The 19077-nt window shown below is 33.7% G+C and overlaps 1 protein-coding gene across 2 annotated transcripts; it reads left to right on the top strand.

Annotated features, from left to right (window-relative positions):
- The first annotated feature begins 52 nt into the window (after positions 1–52).
- Positions 53–18957, top strand: LOC117159589 (uncharacterized). 2 transcript variants are annotated; one of them, XM_076621166.1, is made up of 25 exons: positions 53–578; positions 4670–4771; positions 4896–5028; positions 5111–5274; positions 5441–5596; positions 5728–5856; positions 5926–6123; positions 6263–6559; positions 7396–7593; positions 7954–8100; positions 10870–11019; positions 11391–11531; positions 11819–11974; positions 12415–12711; positions 12839–13022; positions 13323–13442; positions 13514–13598; positions 13741–13758; positions 14570–14794; positions 14873–15018; positions 15097–15305; positions 15406–15610; positions 16088–16277; positions 16351–16489; positions 18508–18957. In XM_076621166.1, exons 1-25 carry the CDS (start codon positions 537–539, stop codon positions 18508–18510), a joined length of 3834 nt encoding a protein of 1277 aa, XP_076477281.1. In that variant the 5' UTR covers positions 53–536; the 3' UTR covers positions 18511–18957. The 2 variants fall into 2 exon arrangements, with proteins under 2 accessions (XP_076477281.1, XP_033195454.1); XM_033339563.2 differs by lacking the exons at positions 53–578; positions 10870–11019; positions 11391–11531; ... (11 more) ...; positions 16351–16489; positions 18508–18957 and adding an exon at positions 2560–2799 and having other exon boundaries at positions 7954–8373.
- Positions 18958–19077: the final 120 nt, after the last annotated feature.

The following is a 19077-nucleotide window of genomic DNA, read 5'->3' as shown; positions in this document are numbered from 1 at the left end:
ATAATATTACATTTTTTCTTATTCTTTCTAATGGTGGTAATAGAATAACATCGAATTGTTGAATGTAAATTAAACTGTTTAAAGGCTTATTCTAAAAAAATAATCAGAGATAATTTTGATATAAGGAATGCATGCATGCCTATCCTTCGATCTGATTTAGTAGCGATAACGATACGAAACAAGCATCTTAGGACTATTACAATTGATAAAATAAGTCAATTATGCATAATTTTCTTAACGTCAGCGAAAAAAGAAATGGAGCTTTTTAATTCAGCTATTTTTTATTTTGGACGCCAGAAAATAATATTATTACGTTAAAGCAACGATTAGCAAAACAGAATAGTGCTAAGTATGTTTGATTGGTTTAAATAAAATATGTATATGCAAATCATTGAAGCAGATGCACCACAAAGGCGTTCATGAGAATAAAACGGAATGCTATAAATACCCTCTGACCTACGTTTTCAGTATAGAGTGTAGAAAATATACGTATACGTAAAGTCTGTCAAACGAAATACACAGTTTATTATTTGGGAATGACGACAGAGGAGGCATTTCCACCGATCATTAAGTTCCAGGTAAAAATGTGTGAAAATAACATATGTCAAAGGATGTGCAACATATTTGTGCTAAAGCTTATACCACAATGTATATGACGCATTTAAAAAATTTCTTTCCTCTTTTCAGTGCACATCGAGCTAAATATATTTCCGGGTTTTCGAAACAAATATTACAGTAATAACATCCCATGAATAATAATTGCAGCATACTATTTCTTGATAGAATTTTGATTCTCATACCCGTATCAAAAAGATATCGACTGCCTTGTTATTCTCATTACATCCATATTTACGTTGTAATATTGGCGAAAATCCAGTGTTTAAGAAGGTGAAAGATATTTTTAGAAAATTCATATAATTATCGTATTGTTGGTTCACGAAACGAAATGTGTTAGTTATGATGAAGTAGGAAGTCGAAGCAGTTTAGATTTACATACCTAAATACTATAAGCTTTACATCATTTTTCAACATAAAGTATATATAAGAGTACAATTTTTTATAATCATATCACAAACTTTAATTTGAAAACAGAGACGTTATTAATATTTAAAGACATGTAAGTGACGTTAAAGTATTTCGATTTTATTAAACGTATTCCTTTTGTCGAAATAAATAGGTTCTCAACATCTTTTTTCTGACTTAATCAACAACAAAGACAGTGTAAAACATGTACAAAGTAAAACATGATTTCTCATATTCTAACAGTCGCAGTATTCGTGATTTCAAAGCTTCTTTTTTTTACTTATGATACATATTCTTTTGTTTTCTAAGATATAATAATATTATTTTATAAAATGTAATAATACTAATAAACGATTACTTATTTACTATATTTTATAATTCTCTTTAACCCGCCACAATTCAATTTTCATTATATCTGCAATCTGTGTATGTTTTTTTTCTACAATGTAAAATGCAGGTGATTATGTTTCGAAATTAAACGTAACGATAGGTAAATTACATGTTGTTGGTTGTAGAGAATTTTATATATAATAATTTGGAAATGTAAGATTATTATCAAGTCAGTTAACGCTCGTACAATTAAAATAATAATAAGCAGTTTGGAATGACGTTTAAAAATATTAGTAAACTCGATATATGAATATTAGTAAATTATGCGTCATAAAATATATTATTCTATTCATCGTGTGCATAAATGCATGTGCAGGAAATGCATATATTAATGGAGGAATTAAATGGGTTAAATACTGGATTTTTTGAAGACAATTTAAAGTTTTAGAATGTCGATGGAATATTATTTTTAAAAGTTGTATGATTATTTAATATGTCATATTGATCGTAAGCTTTCCGTTGACTTTACTTAACTTACTTTTACCACATTTACTACATATCATAAAACAACGAGAAAGTTGGTTAATAGTCGTTTTTGAATTCGTTCGACTATCGCACATGCGTACAATCTCTCGAACGTATTATGTATTGTGTTTTCATTGCTACACTTTACTATATATATATATATATATATAGTACATGTACCGCATAAAAAGAAATAACCTATCTTTATCTTTTATTTCTTTCTTAGAACGTAAGTTGATCAAATTATCGCGAATGACCAATTTGCAATTTGATATCGCATATAAGGTATTTACCTAAATGTAAGTAGACTTGTTCGAAGATAAAACAATATAGAACCAGCTGTTAAAAATATCGCTATGTCCGATTGAATTTTTGTCGTCGATGTAACAAGAAATTGTATCCCACGATACATTGATGTATGTAATATCGGTGGTAATATTTGTTCGGCCGATATTCGCATGTTGAGAAACCTGGTTAATTTTCCTAGGCTGTCATACCCCTAGAGGGAGAGAAAGAGAGAGAGAGAGAGAGAGAGAGAAGGGAAGAGAAAGTATGCGTATGCGTAGGTGTGTGATCAGATTTGATAAGCGCGTGCGCATAGTGTCGGGAACCGATACACCGCATGAGTTGGTGGGAGAAAAACAAGGACAGGTATAAGAAGGGGTGAGAAAGGCAACGATGCAACCCCTGTTTTTCCCGTAATCGTTGCCGCTCGATTCTGCGCCTTGGTTTCGTATGCGGGGCGGCTCCTATATTCCTATTCATCTATCGCCGCGTTACCTCAGGAGTGCATGAATGGTGATTTAACGCGTGCCTAGAAAAAGAACCTTCGTGTTCGGCAGTTGCTGGACGAGTGAAAGAATCAGGAGGATAGTGCCTAGTCTCTTATAAAGCACGATGGTTACGGATAGTACGAGTCAGGTATGGTTCTATATATTTTGCGTAGCGAGAGGCGCCGGAATGTCGCCGGTATTTTTTCCACCCCCGACTGATCGAAGGGTGTGAACGTTGACCGATAATATCGAAATTATTCGATTTCCTTCGTTGCTAGAAAATAGTCACATCGACTTTCCGAACGCCGTTTTCCCTTACTTCGTGAATTTTCTTTGCCCCGGCATTAAATGTACCGAAACGAGCGGAACTTTAAAATTCTGCCTGATAACCATAGATAAAGCAAAAGGCAGTCGTGAGAGGGGATGATGTAAGCAAGATATACATACGTGCATACGATAAAGGTAGACGTTTTATAAGCCGGTTGTTGCCGTGCGGTTACCACTTTGCAGATATTAATTTAGAAATAATCAAAGCAACGTAACTTGCTACAAACGTTCTAGCAGACAAAATTTATCAAGCGGAATACGTCGAAGTTGTTGGTGGGATAAAGGTCATGGTCAAATCATAGCGTATAATGTAACCAATTGCATTACTCGGATCGAGTACTTGAATCAAAAGTAATACCACTTCTACGTTTCAAAATGAAGAGGACGGATAAAAATTCTATGATAATATCAGTCTATTAAAAGTTTCTCAATTATTTGTCACCTGAATGTATCTATCATCGTATTTTGTAAACGTTAAATCTGAAATTAATTTTATCGCTAATATAAGGGATTCGTACGTAAATTTTATATCGTAGTAATGAAATCATTTCGATTTTAATATGACAACATCCGTATCATTTCTGTAGATAGAGTTTTTTTTTCACATGGAAGTATATTTTTATACCGCATAATTTATTTATTCGTATCGTTTATCGTTTGTCGTTAATTTATGTAACTCGTTTAGATAAACGCTTTACCAAGCTGTTTCTTAAGCAATTGGCAATGTACGCAGTAGGACAAAGTATCCCAATATCGAATAGTATTATACAATTGGTACTTGCACTATAAGTATTAATTTTGCTGCATTGACCAAAGGTTAACTAACGACTGGTCATTTTAATACTCTTTGATCTCAAACGAAGCAACTTTTTCCTTTGATTATCTCCTCTATCTTATGCTTATTATTATGAATTAAATTAAATTACGAATTAAACTGCTTAATCTTGGTGCTCTTTTTGTGATTGGTCCCATAAACGTAAATGTGTACAGTTATAAAGCTGTGTAATTTTTTAAATTATAACATAGATCGCGTAAAAAATTGGTTGAAGTTAATTATACTAATTACAAAAGGTTCTTTTTATTTATTTAGGTATTTTAAATACAATTTCTTTATTTATTCAGTTTTATTTTTCCCATCTTCTTACTTCTCGTTTAAATACAAATTACTATTACGAACTACTATGAAATTTCATATACCGTTGTTAAATATTACAAGAACAAAATTTTTATTTTGCACACTGGTCCACAAGCTAAAGATATTTAAGAAACGTTCCATTTTGCAATACCGCTGCTACGTTCAGTTACAAAGTCGTATAATATTTAATAAACATATTTACATTTTAGAACTTCGAAATATGTTTCTAATGATTACTTTATGTCAAAAAGTCATTAATCATGAAACGTGTAAAAAGACTAATTATCCAGGTGGAAATTATCCGTAACTATTCCAACTTACTATTGAACACTTTCTATCATAGAATTGTTGCTGTTGAATGAATTTTTCTTCAAGGATCCTTTTACGTAAATTTGATATATTTAGGACGATTAATACCAATCGTGAAGTAAGTGAAAGGGAAATAATCGTGGGACATTACATTACGATTGGTAGTCGTAATCGCGATTATAGAATGTACAGATTAATCGAATAAAATAAATATTAATATGTGTGTGTGTGTGTTTCTCTGATTTAGGCTGACGACACGACAGCATTTCTTCGTGCTGCTCGGTCCGGAAACCTTGAAAAAGTGATCGAATTCCTCGACACCGATCTAGATATTAATACAGCTAATTCGGTAAGTATCGAGCTAATCTATAAATCGTTCTAATTAGCCCATGTTACGTACGGATTCATTAGATGGTATCACATATCGGTTCTATATTAAATGGAAAAACTTGATGTTACGTGTCGCATTTCAGAACGGTTTAAATGCTTTACATTTAGCATCGAAAGATGGCCATGTTGAAATAGTAACAGAATTATTAAAAAGAGGCGCTAAAGTGGACGCAGCTACAAAAAAGGGGAACACTGCGTTGCACATAGCTTCACTGGGTAAATATAATTGTTTATTACTAATTCACCATAAATATATATATATATATATTACTGAATAAAATTTGTAACATGTTTCTAGCCGGCCAAGTGGAAATAGTAAATATTCTTATTCAGTATGGTGCTGCAGTTAATATTCAATCTCAAAATGGTTTTACACCTTTATACATGGCCGCTCAAGAAAACCACGATCAAGTGGTTAAATTATTGCTCGGCAATGGAGCCAATCAGAGTCTTGCTACGGAGGTGAATATTATCTGAAACTTTGCATGCCAATATTTAAAAATTGTATTCCGCGATTGAGATGCATTTGCGCTTACTTGTTTCTCGGCTCAAACGACTCTATCTATATTCATGAAATGTTTTATGTATCTCGTAATTGGAACGGTGAAAGATAAAAATAATTTTTCAGGATGGATTTACACCTCTCGCAGTAGCGATGCAACAAGGACACGATAAAGTCGTCAGCGTTCTTTTAGAAAATGATTCTAAAGGAAAAGTTAGACTACCGGCACTTCATATCGCGGCTAAGAAAGATGATTGCAAAGCTGCGGATCTGTTGTTACAGGTGAACAACGATACTAGTAGCTGATCGTTATTGCAATTGTTATATTTCTTATTCAAACTATCGCGATTGTTTTATATCGTCTTTGAACGTCGACGTATTAAAGATGATTAATTTTTTCGTTCGTTTTTCAGAATGATCACAAACCCGATGTTACATCAAAAAGTGGTTTTACACCTTTGCATATCGCCGCCCATTACGGAAACGAAGAGATAGCACGTTTATTAATAAAGCGTGGAGCTGATGTTAATTATTTGGCAAAGGTGCGAATACATCGACATCGACAAGAGTAGTTACAAGCCTGTACTGATATTTTTCATTTCTTTTATCAGCATAATATAAGCCCTTTACATGTAGCGGCGAAGTGGGGTAAAAACAACATGGTTAAAGTATTATTAGAAAATTCTGCGCAAATCGATGCTAAAACTAGGGATGGTTTAACACCGCTTCATTGTGCTGCAAGATCTGGTCATGAACAAGTGATTACCACACTTCTTGAACATTCTGCACCAATTAGTGCACGAACGAAAGTACGTAAACGACGTTAACCGCTCGTTGTATCAACGATTTTATCGGCGTATATGTTCGAAAGATATACGTACATGTAAATTGATCGACATTTCGACTTTATCGACGAACATGTCAATTCATTTCGCATACGTTTCACAGAATGGACTTGCACCGTTACACATGGCATCGCAAGGTGATCATGTGGATGCAGCAAGAGTATTATTGTATCACCGAGCGCCAGTGGACGAAGTTACGATCGATTATTTAACGTCTCTTCATGTTGCCGCGCACTGCGGCCACGTTAGAGTCGCAAAACTACTTTTGGATCGCAAAGCTGATCCAAATGCACGCGCTTTAAATGGCTTCACACCATTGCATATCGCTTGCAAGAAAAATCGAATAAAAGTTGTCGAACTCTTATTAAAACACGGAGCATCGATCGAATCTACTACCGAGGTAATTACCGTATAACGATTTTCCCCATAATTACACGTTAATTATTGCTTGTAAATCATATTCACTTGCAGAAAATAATTTCTTTCGTTCAAGTTTATTTTCTCTCTTTTTTTAAGTTATTCACCCGTTCATCGTTAATTTTCATTCTGAGTTATTCGTTTAAACGACTTAGACTTTAGAATATAATTTGGTAAAAGATGATCGAAATGATATATTTTACTATATAAAGACAAAGTACTTACATTTGTCCCGTTTGCACTGGAATCTTGGAAATGAAAAACGTTGCATCGTTTCTATCAGATTATTTTACCTTTTTCGATTACCTTTACCCGAGGATCGATAACTGTCCCTTTTAACTACTTTATCGTCATGTTTCTCCACCTAAGAGTCGTACGTTTATAAGAAAAATTTATTTTAATTAGATTAGCGCGATTCGCAAGAAATAGATGTGTTTTGAAATTGGCCAAATCGTTAAGAAGATATTTAAAATTTCTCATTTTTTTAGCGTTTGACTCAAGAACTAAGTAAAAAATGCTCGTCAGTTACTCCGCTATTATACTACGCTATTTATAAATGTATGCCTATAATTAAGATAATGAGAAAGAAACGCGTTAGAAAGGGAAATACATCAGGTTTGTTTGTTATAGAACGCTTTATAGTTCCTTGGTTACGAAAAGACTGGTTAACGGCTATTAATACTATCATGATCAATACAGATGATCATTTCTATGTATTCTATGTATGTTGATAAATATACTCCGAAGAAGAAAGTATCGGTACGAAAGTCATGGAGTCATAGTAGCAAAATGTTAATAGAAAATACATATATTTTACAGTCTGGACTGACTCCATTACATGTGGCCAGTTTTATGGGATGTATGAATATCGTGATATTTCTACTGCAACACGAAGCCAATCCTGATGTGCCAACTGTTAGGGGTGAAACACCTCTACATCTGGCAGCTAGAGCTAATCAGACAGACATTATTCGAATTTTATTACGAAATGGAGCCAAAGTTGATGCTCGTGCGAGGGTAAGTAAACAAAGAATCTTGCTTGAAAACCATATTTCCGGACGTGATCAGGTTTCCTTGATATTTTGGCAAAAATTGCACTTTGTAACAAAACGATACATATAAATGGTCACATGCGCATTCGTTGTTATTAAATGTCTCGCACATTCCATTAACCAGTCTCATTATGTTTTCTATGTTTATATCATTATCGTTATTATGCTTATCCTTTATAATACATACGCATTACGCCGTTAATTTATTATAAAAGTTATTAGTACTGATTATAAGCTATAATGATTGTACATGTGTATATACTTATATATATATATATATAATATTAACAATATGGTATATTTAGTGTATGTTCCGATTTTTTAGGAACAACAAACACCTCTTCATATTGCGTCGCGATTAAGAAATATCGATATTGTTATGTTACTTCTGCAACATGGTGCAGCAGTTGATACTACCACGAAAGATATGTACACAGCGTTGCATATCGCGGCAAAGGAAGGCCAGGAGGAGGTAATGTACAAAGAAATTTCAAAGATAGCGGATCACATCAGTACACAAAGTAGATTATATTTATTTTGGACAAGATATCGTGAATACTTTATATAGGTTCTGTAATAAAAAAAATTTCTTATTTTCCGTTGTTATATGCAGATCTGTTTTCTCTTTATCATTTACATTTCATTTCATATTCTGTTAATTAAGTTTTGTTTACACTTGTTATATTTTATGTTAAGTTATTTATCTGTAATGAATTTTAATAAAATTTTTCACCATGTTAATTTATTTTTTACGTTGCCTTCTTTCAACGTTATGTTGCGTACGTCATTGTTAATATCTTGAAAATTCATAGTTTCATCTTATTATTTTCATTCTGCATTCGTACTTATGTTGCCATTTAGATTCACCTGTAAACTGATTTTTGCGAGGTAAGAAGTTGAGAAACCCTCTTCCTGTTACTAAGTAACTTTAACAACCTGATCAGTGAACGTAGTAATAAAAAATCATTATCAGGTCATCCAATAATGTGATTTTTCCAAGAGCTAAGTTTGAAACAATGGGACAGGTTACGATTGGAATTTTCATAGAAGAGGAGTAGGAATAATTCGATAGAAAAATGGCAAAAAAATTGTAGAGAACGGCGGAATATGTACAATGTATCACTTTCACTCGTCAACAGTTATTTCTAAAAAAGACTTGCATTACTTACATGGTACGATCTAATATACAGGATGAATCATTTAAGACTGGAAGCTGAAATATCTTCGAAACTATTAATTATATGGAAAAGTGTTTTAAACGAAAATGGAGTAGTTTCGGGCTATTTGTTCGATATGACGAGCATTTTCGTAAGCGAATCATACGAAGATTGGTATGTATTTAGGTAACATACGTTTTTTGATGGATAAATCGATTTATTTCGGCATTCCCAATGAACAAACATTAGCTTCTTTATGTGAAAAAACCATCTGTGTGCAAGACATCTTAATTGCTTAATTTTCTGCAACTTATCATATGAAAAATAAGAAAATACCCGAAGCGATACTTTTGAGTTTATGTTACTCTTGTTCAGAGACAAACTGGTCATATACTGTGCAGAGACTCAAAGAATTCCTCTGGAAGAAACGCGTACCTACCGTATCGATAGAAAGTGTCACATATTAAGGCCTAACTAAAATCCTATTTAATAACAATCCTATTTAAAGTGTTATCCCTCGAGGGAATTCTCAGATGTTCGATATATATTGTTAATATTTTATATTTTGGTTCTTAACACTATTGTTTACGTATAAAGGGATGTTCGGACAATAAATACATATTGCCAATAAATATAAAACGTACGAGGAAGATATGGTTTGTCAATAAATATTGACGAAACATATTGTCAATATCATTTACCGACAAACCGCAATGATATTGGGAATCTTGAAATATTGACAACGTTATTGATCGTCCAAAGATACCCTTATATTCTTCTTGAAATATTTCTATCTCTTTAGTTATGCAAAAAAAGATGGAAAGAAAATTGAATCGATTAGCTCCCTGTCAATCATAGTCTCGTAGAAAATAATAATGTAATACTTAATACTAGAACTGTGACACCCAATATACAGGGTGGTTGGTAACTGGTGGTACAAGCGGAAAGGGGGTGATTCTACGCGAAAAAATAAGTCGAAAATATAGAATACAAATTTTTCGTTTAACGCTTTGTTTTCGAGAAAATCGACTTTGAATTTTCGCTCGGTACGCGCGCACTTTATCGCGTCTCGTTATAACGGATCTCACTGTAGATCGTTGTCTCGATGGAAGAAATTAAAAAAAAAATTTTTATTCTATATTTTCGACTTCAAGTTAGTAATTTTCTAAATAAATGGAAAAGATTACTAGCTTAATTTTTTTTTCTTTTTTTAAATTTTTTCATCGAGACAACGATCTACAGTGAGATCCGTTATAACGTACAGCACGCGTACCGAGCGAAAATTCAAAGTCGATTTTCTCGAAAACAAAGCCTCGAACGAAAAATTGTTATTCTATATTTTCGACTTGTTTTTTCGCGTAGAATCACCCCCTTTCCGCTTGCACCACCAGTTACCAACCACCCTGTATATTTTGTACTTTGATTATACTTATTCAAGAAGAGTGATTATTACTCATGGAAGAACATTACGAAACTATGATGATATTTTGAAAAATGGTCCATTCAGAGGAGACAATAAGCAATATTCCATTTCTTGAAATAATTATTACGTGTAAAGGTAACACTTGAGTGAATATTTCAGTTTGTCGATATAGGCAATAATTTTTAATACAACTTTCACGATATTTTTTAAAGACGTTAAACGTGCAAAGTGATTTTTGTAAAAGCAGGATTGTTTGAGAAATTCAATGTCACGATGCAAAAGTGTTTGTGTTGAACATATTGGAGAAAAATTAATTTCTTATCTATGCATAAAGGTATAAAGTAGGTATATTTAAAAATTAATTTCTTGCTTATATGTATATGTATGTATACAACCAAATGCTGCGTCGTTTATCTCACGATACGTCAAATCAGAATAAGACGCATAAGAACAAAGTGTTAGTAATATGAGGTCATCGATCAGATATCTATAAATATTATATCTGACACTATATACGTTTAATCAAAGTTATTATATTATATTTAATCTATTAAATGTAATATAACAATTTAGCATCTAAATTATTATTTGTAGCTTCCAGCTTAAAAGATTAATTATAATTTCGTTCGATGTTTTATTTAATGTATTTATATGTATACAGGTTGCAACTATTCTTGTGGAAAACAATGCTTCTCTTAAGGCTACAACTAAAAACGGCTTTACTCCTTTACATATCGCGGCTAAATATGGCAACATGAGCGTTGCTAAGATACTTTTGCAAAGGGATAGCAAATTGGACGCGCAAGGAAAGGTACGTATCAATTATTATATTTTTATTCAATATGTATGTTATCTACATTTTTTTTATATATATGTTTTATTTAATGAAAGTTACGATTACATGTAACACGAGTACAAACTGAAAATTATGTGCCTCTTAATAATTCGATTTTATTTCTTGTCAACCTAGATATTAAAATTCTTTACCAATACTCTTACAAATGAATATTTAATTACCCTTTTATGTTCAGATTTCTGTCTATCTGTGTGTTATACAATTTAGTATCGTAATATCACAGTGTATAACAATTTACGTGTCATTATCTTATGTAAATAAACGTTTCATTATTTAGTTATACGTAATTTGTAGAATCTTTACTAAGGCGTTAAAATACGTTTCAGAATGATATTTCTCCTCTACATTTGGCATGCCATTATGACCATCCAAATGTAGCAAATCTTTTATTGGAAAAGGGCGCATCCCCCCATTTAGCTTCGCAAAATGGACATACTCCTCTACATATCGCTGCTCGCAAAAATCAGGTAATACTTACAATATAGTACGTGGCTGTAATGATTCGTTTTGGTGACCACTTAACCCGGATACGTAGCTTTTGACGACGAAAACGAATTCTAATACAATCTTTCTCTTTTTTTTTTTTTTTTTTTTTGGCAGTTCTTTCACATTGCAGTCTGTCGTCGATTTAATATTGATTTCGATATTTCCAAAAAGTCGATTACAATTCTATTAAGAAGTTATTTGTATGATTTAAGCAATTCTAGAAAAAGATTTCAAGCGATATATAATTAATAGATTCAAAATTCTTTAGATGGATATTGCTTCGACACTCTTAGAAAATGGGGCGAATGCGAACGCCGAATCAAAAGCAGGATTCACGCCTCTACATTTAAGTGCACAAAAAGGTCACTATGATATGACGAATTTGTTGATTGAACATGGAGCTGATCCGAATCACAAGTCAAAGGTAGGAGCATTGTCTGGTAATCAAATAAAGAAGAGGAGCGAATCAATTTACATTTGTATATCGTTATATCTCTAGACTTGATAGTCGATTATCTGTAATTATTTTGAACAATTAGATTTTTGTCTTTATAGCATAAAAATGCGACCAGTTAGAAAATTTCATACTTTTACGTATATCCTTTGATATACATTGTATACGATCAAATGTTGTTTCGAATTTCTTTTTACAAACAACGGTATTACTATCGGTACTCTGTAAGTTAAAGAATTCAACTTGGAGTTGTGTTATTAAAATTACAGTTAAATTACCTCATACGTAGATATTATTCTTTTCGGTCTTTCTTATTTTTCAACGACGAGCGTTGTTTTATCGCATAATCGTCAAACGTGTTTATAATCGCATAATTGTCATCGTTAAAGGATAACGATCGTTTTGTTTAGAATGGTCTCACTGCGTTGCATCTATGCGCTCAAGAAGATTTTATTAAAGTGGCTTCTATCCTGGTGAAAAATGGTGCGAATGTAGAGAGTGAAACGGAAACTGGCTATCGGCCGATACACGTCGCGGCACATTTTGGAAACCTTTCTATGATTCGATTTCTCTTAAAACATAGCGCGACTATCGACGTAAAATCTAATCAAAATTACACCGCATTGCATCAGGCTGCTCAACAAGGTCATGCACATATTGTTAGCGCTTTATTGGAGGGAAATGCTTCGCATAAAGCACGAACCAATGTGAGTAATAATATTTCGATACATTTTCCTCCAACTGTATATACACGTATACGCTTTGTAATTGTGGAACGTTATTAATTTGTAATAATGTAGAAACACGTATGGTACATACCAAAAATTGTTCTAGGATGGACTAACCGCATTAAATATAGCTCAAAAATTAGGATACATATCTGTAATGGAGGTATTGAAAGGATTGTCTTACGATACATTGGCACCTGATAACAAAAATTGGGACGAGAAGTACAAAGTGATCGCTCCTGAAAGTCTGCAAGAGACCAGCTTTATGTCTGACTCCGAAGACGAAGGAGGTACGATGTTTATTCATAACAGAACATTGTTACGCGTATACGTAGTTTAATATGTAACTTAACAAGTATTATTATGTCTGTTTCCCGTGAAATGAGTAATTCTGTACGCACGAGTTGTAAATCAAGTTATATTATTGCATTTTACGTTCTATAGACAGGAAAATATACGCTCAGACTTAAACAAAGCTAAAACATAGGTATTATATTTTGTTAGAATAAATGTAAATGTTAGAGTAATAAAATGCGAAAGAAACGAAATATTTTTATGAAACAAAACTCAATCGAGATATTTGTTTACAGGTTCGGATGCGTTGATCAGCGAGCAGCCGTATCGATATCTTACAGCAGATTTGATGAAAAGTTTGAGAGACGATTCTCTGCCTATTGATGTTACACGAGACGATCCAATACACAGACAAGGTAAAACACTTATTGCTTGTTTTTAAACGTCACGATCGTTTTACGTAATCTGCTGCGTTGTTTTCGACTAGTCACAAAAGAAGAAAAACAGGATTTCACTCAAAGCAATAATTATTGTCTAGCAGAAAACTTTGATACTGATGGATTTAATTTGGGGTATGTAAACACGATTTTATACAATAGTCGCTAAAGTAAATTACTTGGAAATATAACATCATACAATGACGTATCAAGCATTTGTAGCGTAACATTTTATACCAGAATTCCTATTAATGAAAATCAAATATTTTCATTTTAGCCGACTTCATTTCAGATCGTAAGTAACATTTATCGCTAAAGTTCGTATGTCTGATTTCACAAGTACATTGTACAATGTAAAGTCACGTTACGTTATTATACATATAACCTTTTATTCTAAAGAAAAATCACAGCAATGCGTGCTAACTTCACTTTTCATTTCGCTCGTCTGTTTGCTGATTCGATAAATACATGCTTCGTAAAGATGCCTATTTCAAACGTAAATTTCGATAAACGAAAGACGCACCTCGTGTGAGTATTCGTTTCACAATACAGTATTCGCCAAAAATAGTATGTAAAATGTTTAAAAAATCGCGAAAAGAGAAACATTTAACAGTAAGTTTATTCGATTTACTTGTATATTTATTAATATACACAAAAGTATTTTTCTCGTTAATGTCATATTCTGTACGTTTATCAGAAAAAGTCAGATTATAATTTTAATCAATTACTGTGATCTTTCTTTATGAAAGTAAAAATAAGATACACATATATTTTCCAATGCGTCGTTCAAGTCGATAATTTTTGGATTAATCGCTATTTTTGTTTCACAATCTTTTCCTTTTCTACTGGACTGTTCGTCATAAGGTGTAGTCGATTTATCAAACGTGGCCTTATATCATTTTACCAAGAGATTTTATCGATTAGCGTCGATCGACATATTAGTTTTTAATTAAACTCTCAATTCGAGCTTCTTTGTCTATGCTATCTGATCGCAGATTTCACAGTTTCAAGCGAATCGAAAAATATGCGCACTTTTATACAAGTAATTATCTTTTTACGGTAAGCTGATGCTACATGATATTTACAATGGAGATTTCAATTTTTAGATTTTTAGTAAGTTTCTTGGTGGATGCGCGTGGAGGTGCTATGAAAGGGTGTAGACACAGCGGTGTACGTATTATCGTACCGCCACGCAGAGCGACAATGCCAATTCGCGTTACGTGTAGATTGATAAAACCTACTAAAATTGCGAATCCTCCACCTTTAATGGAAGGAGAGGCTTTAGCAACTCGTATTATGGAGATGGGGCCGGTCGGTGCAACGTTTCTAGGGTAAATACCATTCTGCGAATCGTTTTACACGACGATATGTCCTTTTTGTTATCAAGAACTGGACGTATCTCGTTTCAGGCCTGTTCTAATCGATATACCCCATTTCGCGTCTATTCGAGGCAAAGAGAGGGAAATCATTATCCTCAGAAGTGAAAACGGAGAAACCTGGAAAGAGCATGATAATTCTGTTGACAATGATACTACTTTGTTAAATACTCCATATGGTATTTCCGAAATATAGCTTACGTATTTCGTATCGAGATGGGAACGTAACAAGATTTTACGAGCTTGTTATTTTGCAGATGCACAAATGAGCGCTGCTCATTCTGGCAGAATCACTCGAATAATAACGACAGATTTTCCCCAATACTTTGCCATTATCACGAGAATTAAACAGGAAGTTCACGTAATCGGCGCCGAAGGTGGAATTTTGACTTCAAGCGTGGCCAACGACGTTCAAGCTGTTTTCCCACCAGGAGCGTTAACGAAGAAGATCAAAGTCGGCTTACAAGTAAGTTCGATCGTAATGCATCGTACCTCGGAACATTTCCACGAACCGTATCGCGTAAACCGACGATAATCGGGAAAAATGTGGATGTTGCTTTTCATAGGCCCACGTGATTCCGGCGGAGCTTACAGCAAAGCTACTAGGAAATTGCGTAGCCGTTTCACCCGTGATAACAATCGAACCGAGAAGACGAAAGTTTCACAAACCAATTACTCTTACAATACCTGTACCTCAAGCTGCAAATAAAGGAATGATCAATCAATACGGTGGTGAGACACCAACGCTACGCCTGTTGTGCAGTATTGCAGGTAAAGTAATCGTAATTGAAACTCATTAAGTATCTATCTCTTCAGGGTAGAACTATTTATTGCACATTCGTTCGAATTGCTATTCATTTGTCTCGCGTTATTTTCAGTAATACGACTTAGAACATTACTGTCGATATTTCCGATATTTCCAACTCTTTTCTCCAGATTCATCCTCTAACGAGAAATCGCTACTTTCATTTTCGCGAACCATCGTCAAGTTACCCTATCTCCTTGGCAACGAGGTTTAACAAATTTTTTATAATAAATCCTGTCGGTACTCTCTACGCGTACGTACTTTCGTATATTGCGGCAAATTTCATCCTCCGTGGTGCGACCGATGATAATCGATAATACGACAAAATTTGATATATGGCATCGACCCCTAAAGTCGGAAACCCGGACCAACGATATTTCACATATACGCGAAACCAGTGACGCTTTTTAACGCGATGTCCTTCTATTTCATTTTACATTTAGGTGGGACGAGCGAATCACAATGGGAAGATGTTACTGGTTCGACACCGTTAACTTTTATGAATGACACAGTATCCTTTACTACGACCGTATCCGCTCGATTTTGGCTAATGGATTGCCGAAATATAGGCGCAGTTCCGAAAATGGCAACCGAGTTGTACGAAGAGTCGTTGTTTGTGCCATATATTACGAAGTACGTATTAACGCCGACATCGCTTTGACTGGATTAGCAGTTTTTCTAAAATGTTAATATCTTTCTCATACAGTTTCGTAATATATTCGAAACGAATGGATGTGCTCGAAGCAACATTAAGAATATTGTGTATGACCGATGGAAAGGAGGGACTGCATACCTTGGAAAGGCAAGAGGAATTTGTCGAAATTGTAAAAAGCCGCGATGTTGAAGTAAATATCGTTCATTACGTAATTTTATTTTATCGCACTCGTAAGAACCGAAGAACGCGTGTATTCACATTTTTCGTTTTCTTTTCTTTGATGCATTTCGCTCGATTGTCTTATAACGTGATATTCTTACACCACGGTTTCCATATGGCACGATTTAATGGACTTGGACAGCCCTTCTGTAACACGATATTTTTATAATACAGTTTCGATGCAACACGGAACGAATTAATCGCGTTACAGGAGGGTCGATTGTATTTGGTTTTATTTTATTCGATTTATTATTAACGAGCATCGTCTCTTTCAAAGATCTCAAAGATTTATTCATTTTTGGTAATGGCGTGTGCTTTAATACGCATTCTTTATTTTTACGCACAACAGATTCCATTTCTTTCATGTTCCATAATTCTGCTATGGATTCCCAATATTTAATAGACTTGGACAGTCCTTCTGTAACACGATATTTTTATAATACAGTTTCGATGTAACACGGAACGAATTAATCGCGTTACAGGAGGATCGATTGTATTTGGTTTTATTTTATTCGATTTATTATTAACGAGTATCGTCTCTTTCAAAGATCTCAAAGATTTATTCATTTTTGGTAATGGCGTGTGCTTTAATACGCATTCTTTATTTTTACGCACAACAGATTCCATTTATTTCATGTTCCATAATTCTGCTATGGATATCGAATATTTTCTGTTTGATTTTGTAACACCGAGGAACCTTTGCAGGATTAACGTGGTAACGTAATGCGTAATATATTGTTTTATACTTTAATCTTGGAACATTTCGATACGAATCGTCATAATCTGTTGCATATTCATCGCGATTTGTCGTTATGTGCGACGTACGATGTGCAATTTTTACGTGTGAATCACTTTTCGAAATCTGATAGTTTTCCAAATATTCTGTGAAACGTATTACCAAGCCCCAACTTTGGGGGTTGTTTTGAATCCTTCAACGTGAATGCCAGCACGTATTTTTTTACGTGTGAGATATTTTATCTAAAACTTCGTCATACATAAGTTTCATTGATCAGGGGATATTCCTTTGTAAGACTAAAAATAGGCGATATTCTACATGTAAAAATGTACTTGTAAAAAATGTATTACATGTATTTGAACATTTTACAAGTAACGTGAAGCATTTTTTTTTTAAATTATACGATAAGCAACTGAGAGTGATCAATATCCAACGAGTTGCTCGTTTGATAATAAAATAATTAAAGAAATATTTGATTAACGCAATGTGCGTATTTTCTACTTGTTGGTGAAATTTAAGGAAAATTAACTGACATAACTCGTGCGTAGCTATATTCTTAAAAAAAGCATACAAATTCTGCATTGCGGTTAAACAAAATTCTTCCAATCCAAAGATCATGGAAAACATCTAAAAATAAATACGACTGGTATCGTAGCATTTTTCAATTACGAACGTTTATTAACAAGCATATGTACAGGTTCAATCTTCCGACTAGGACGAAAAAACGGACCACTTTTCAATCCGATAGCGTGGTAGGCTGACGTATTCAAGATGAAACAAGCGAAATTTCGTAGCAGTGAAAATGAATTCTTCTTTGGCTTCTCTCTGTCTTGTCATAAGACGTCCTCTTTGAGATAGGATAAGTTTTATTTTAGCAGTAACGAACAGTCGAAGAATAGTTGGTAGAGGATACTTCGTAGAGATTTATATTGTAAAAGCGACCGATATTTTCTGACTTGTTCGTGACCAGCAACACGATTCTTATGCTAGAAATAATTTTGGTACGGTTCAACGATCTCGAAGGAAAGGAGACATATCATTTGCGATTTAGATTTAAGATTTATGTTTGCAATGTTTAATTACTTCTATTTTTTAAATATTATTTCTTCTGAAAAATACCAACATTCTCATGGGTGAAAATAATTTGTTTCTGCAATGTTGCTGGATAAATAATCATATTGTTGCCCGGCTAAAGTTGCATATACATATGCATGTATGTTAGTTGACAATTTCTTTGTATAAATTAATTCCAGTAATAACGAGTGGCGTTCGAGCCTCCTAATGACGACTAGTGACGAATAAAATGTGTATTCGATATAAATTCGACCGAAGGAAATGATATCAAATACGATATTGTTTGATTACTAATTACTAATTATCGAGATCATCGACCAAGAAGGAGAAGAAGAAACGAAAAAAAAAGACAGTAAAGGAGCAGCAACCTGAATTTACCAATATGATGTTATTGAATAAGCGACACGACTCAAAAAGCGATAATTTTACGAGAAAGAACAAGCTGACGATGCAGAATCAGATTTCTTATTTCAAATCTCGTTTTCCAGTAAATCAATGTGACGCGTTTGCGTGTCCTTTGTTCTTTGCGAAGATGATACCTTCCTATAAACCGATAGAGCTTGTTAAAGATAAAATAACAAAAATTTGATGTACACATACAAAAGAGCTTGCTGTAAAGTAGCATAAGAATATACGTAATTTTGATAGAAACGTATTAACTAGTATATTTGTTTTGTAGGCGCTCGATGGGAAAGATCTTTATATCGAATTCAGTGGGAATTTAGTACCTGTGACGAAATCGGGTGTAC

This window comes from Bombus vancouverensis, chromosome 8, assembly GCF_051014615.1.
Source record: "Bombus vancouverensis nearcticus chromosome 8, iyBomVanc1_principal, whole genome shotgun sequence".
Classification (NCBI taxonomy): domain Eukaryota; kingdom Metazoa; phylum Arthropoda; class Insecta; order Hymenoptera; family Apidae; genus Bombus; species Bombus vancouverensis.
Note: the sequence above shows the minus strand (reverse complement) of the source record. Positions and strands in the feature narration are given on the sequence as shown.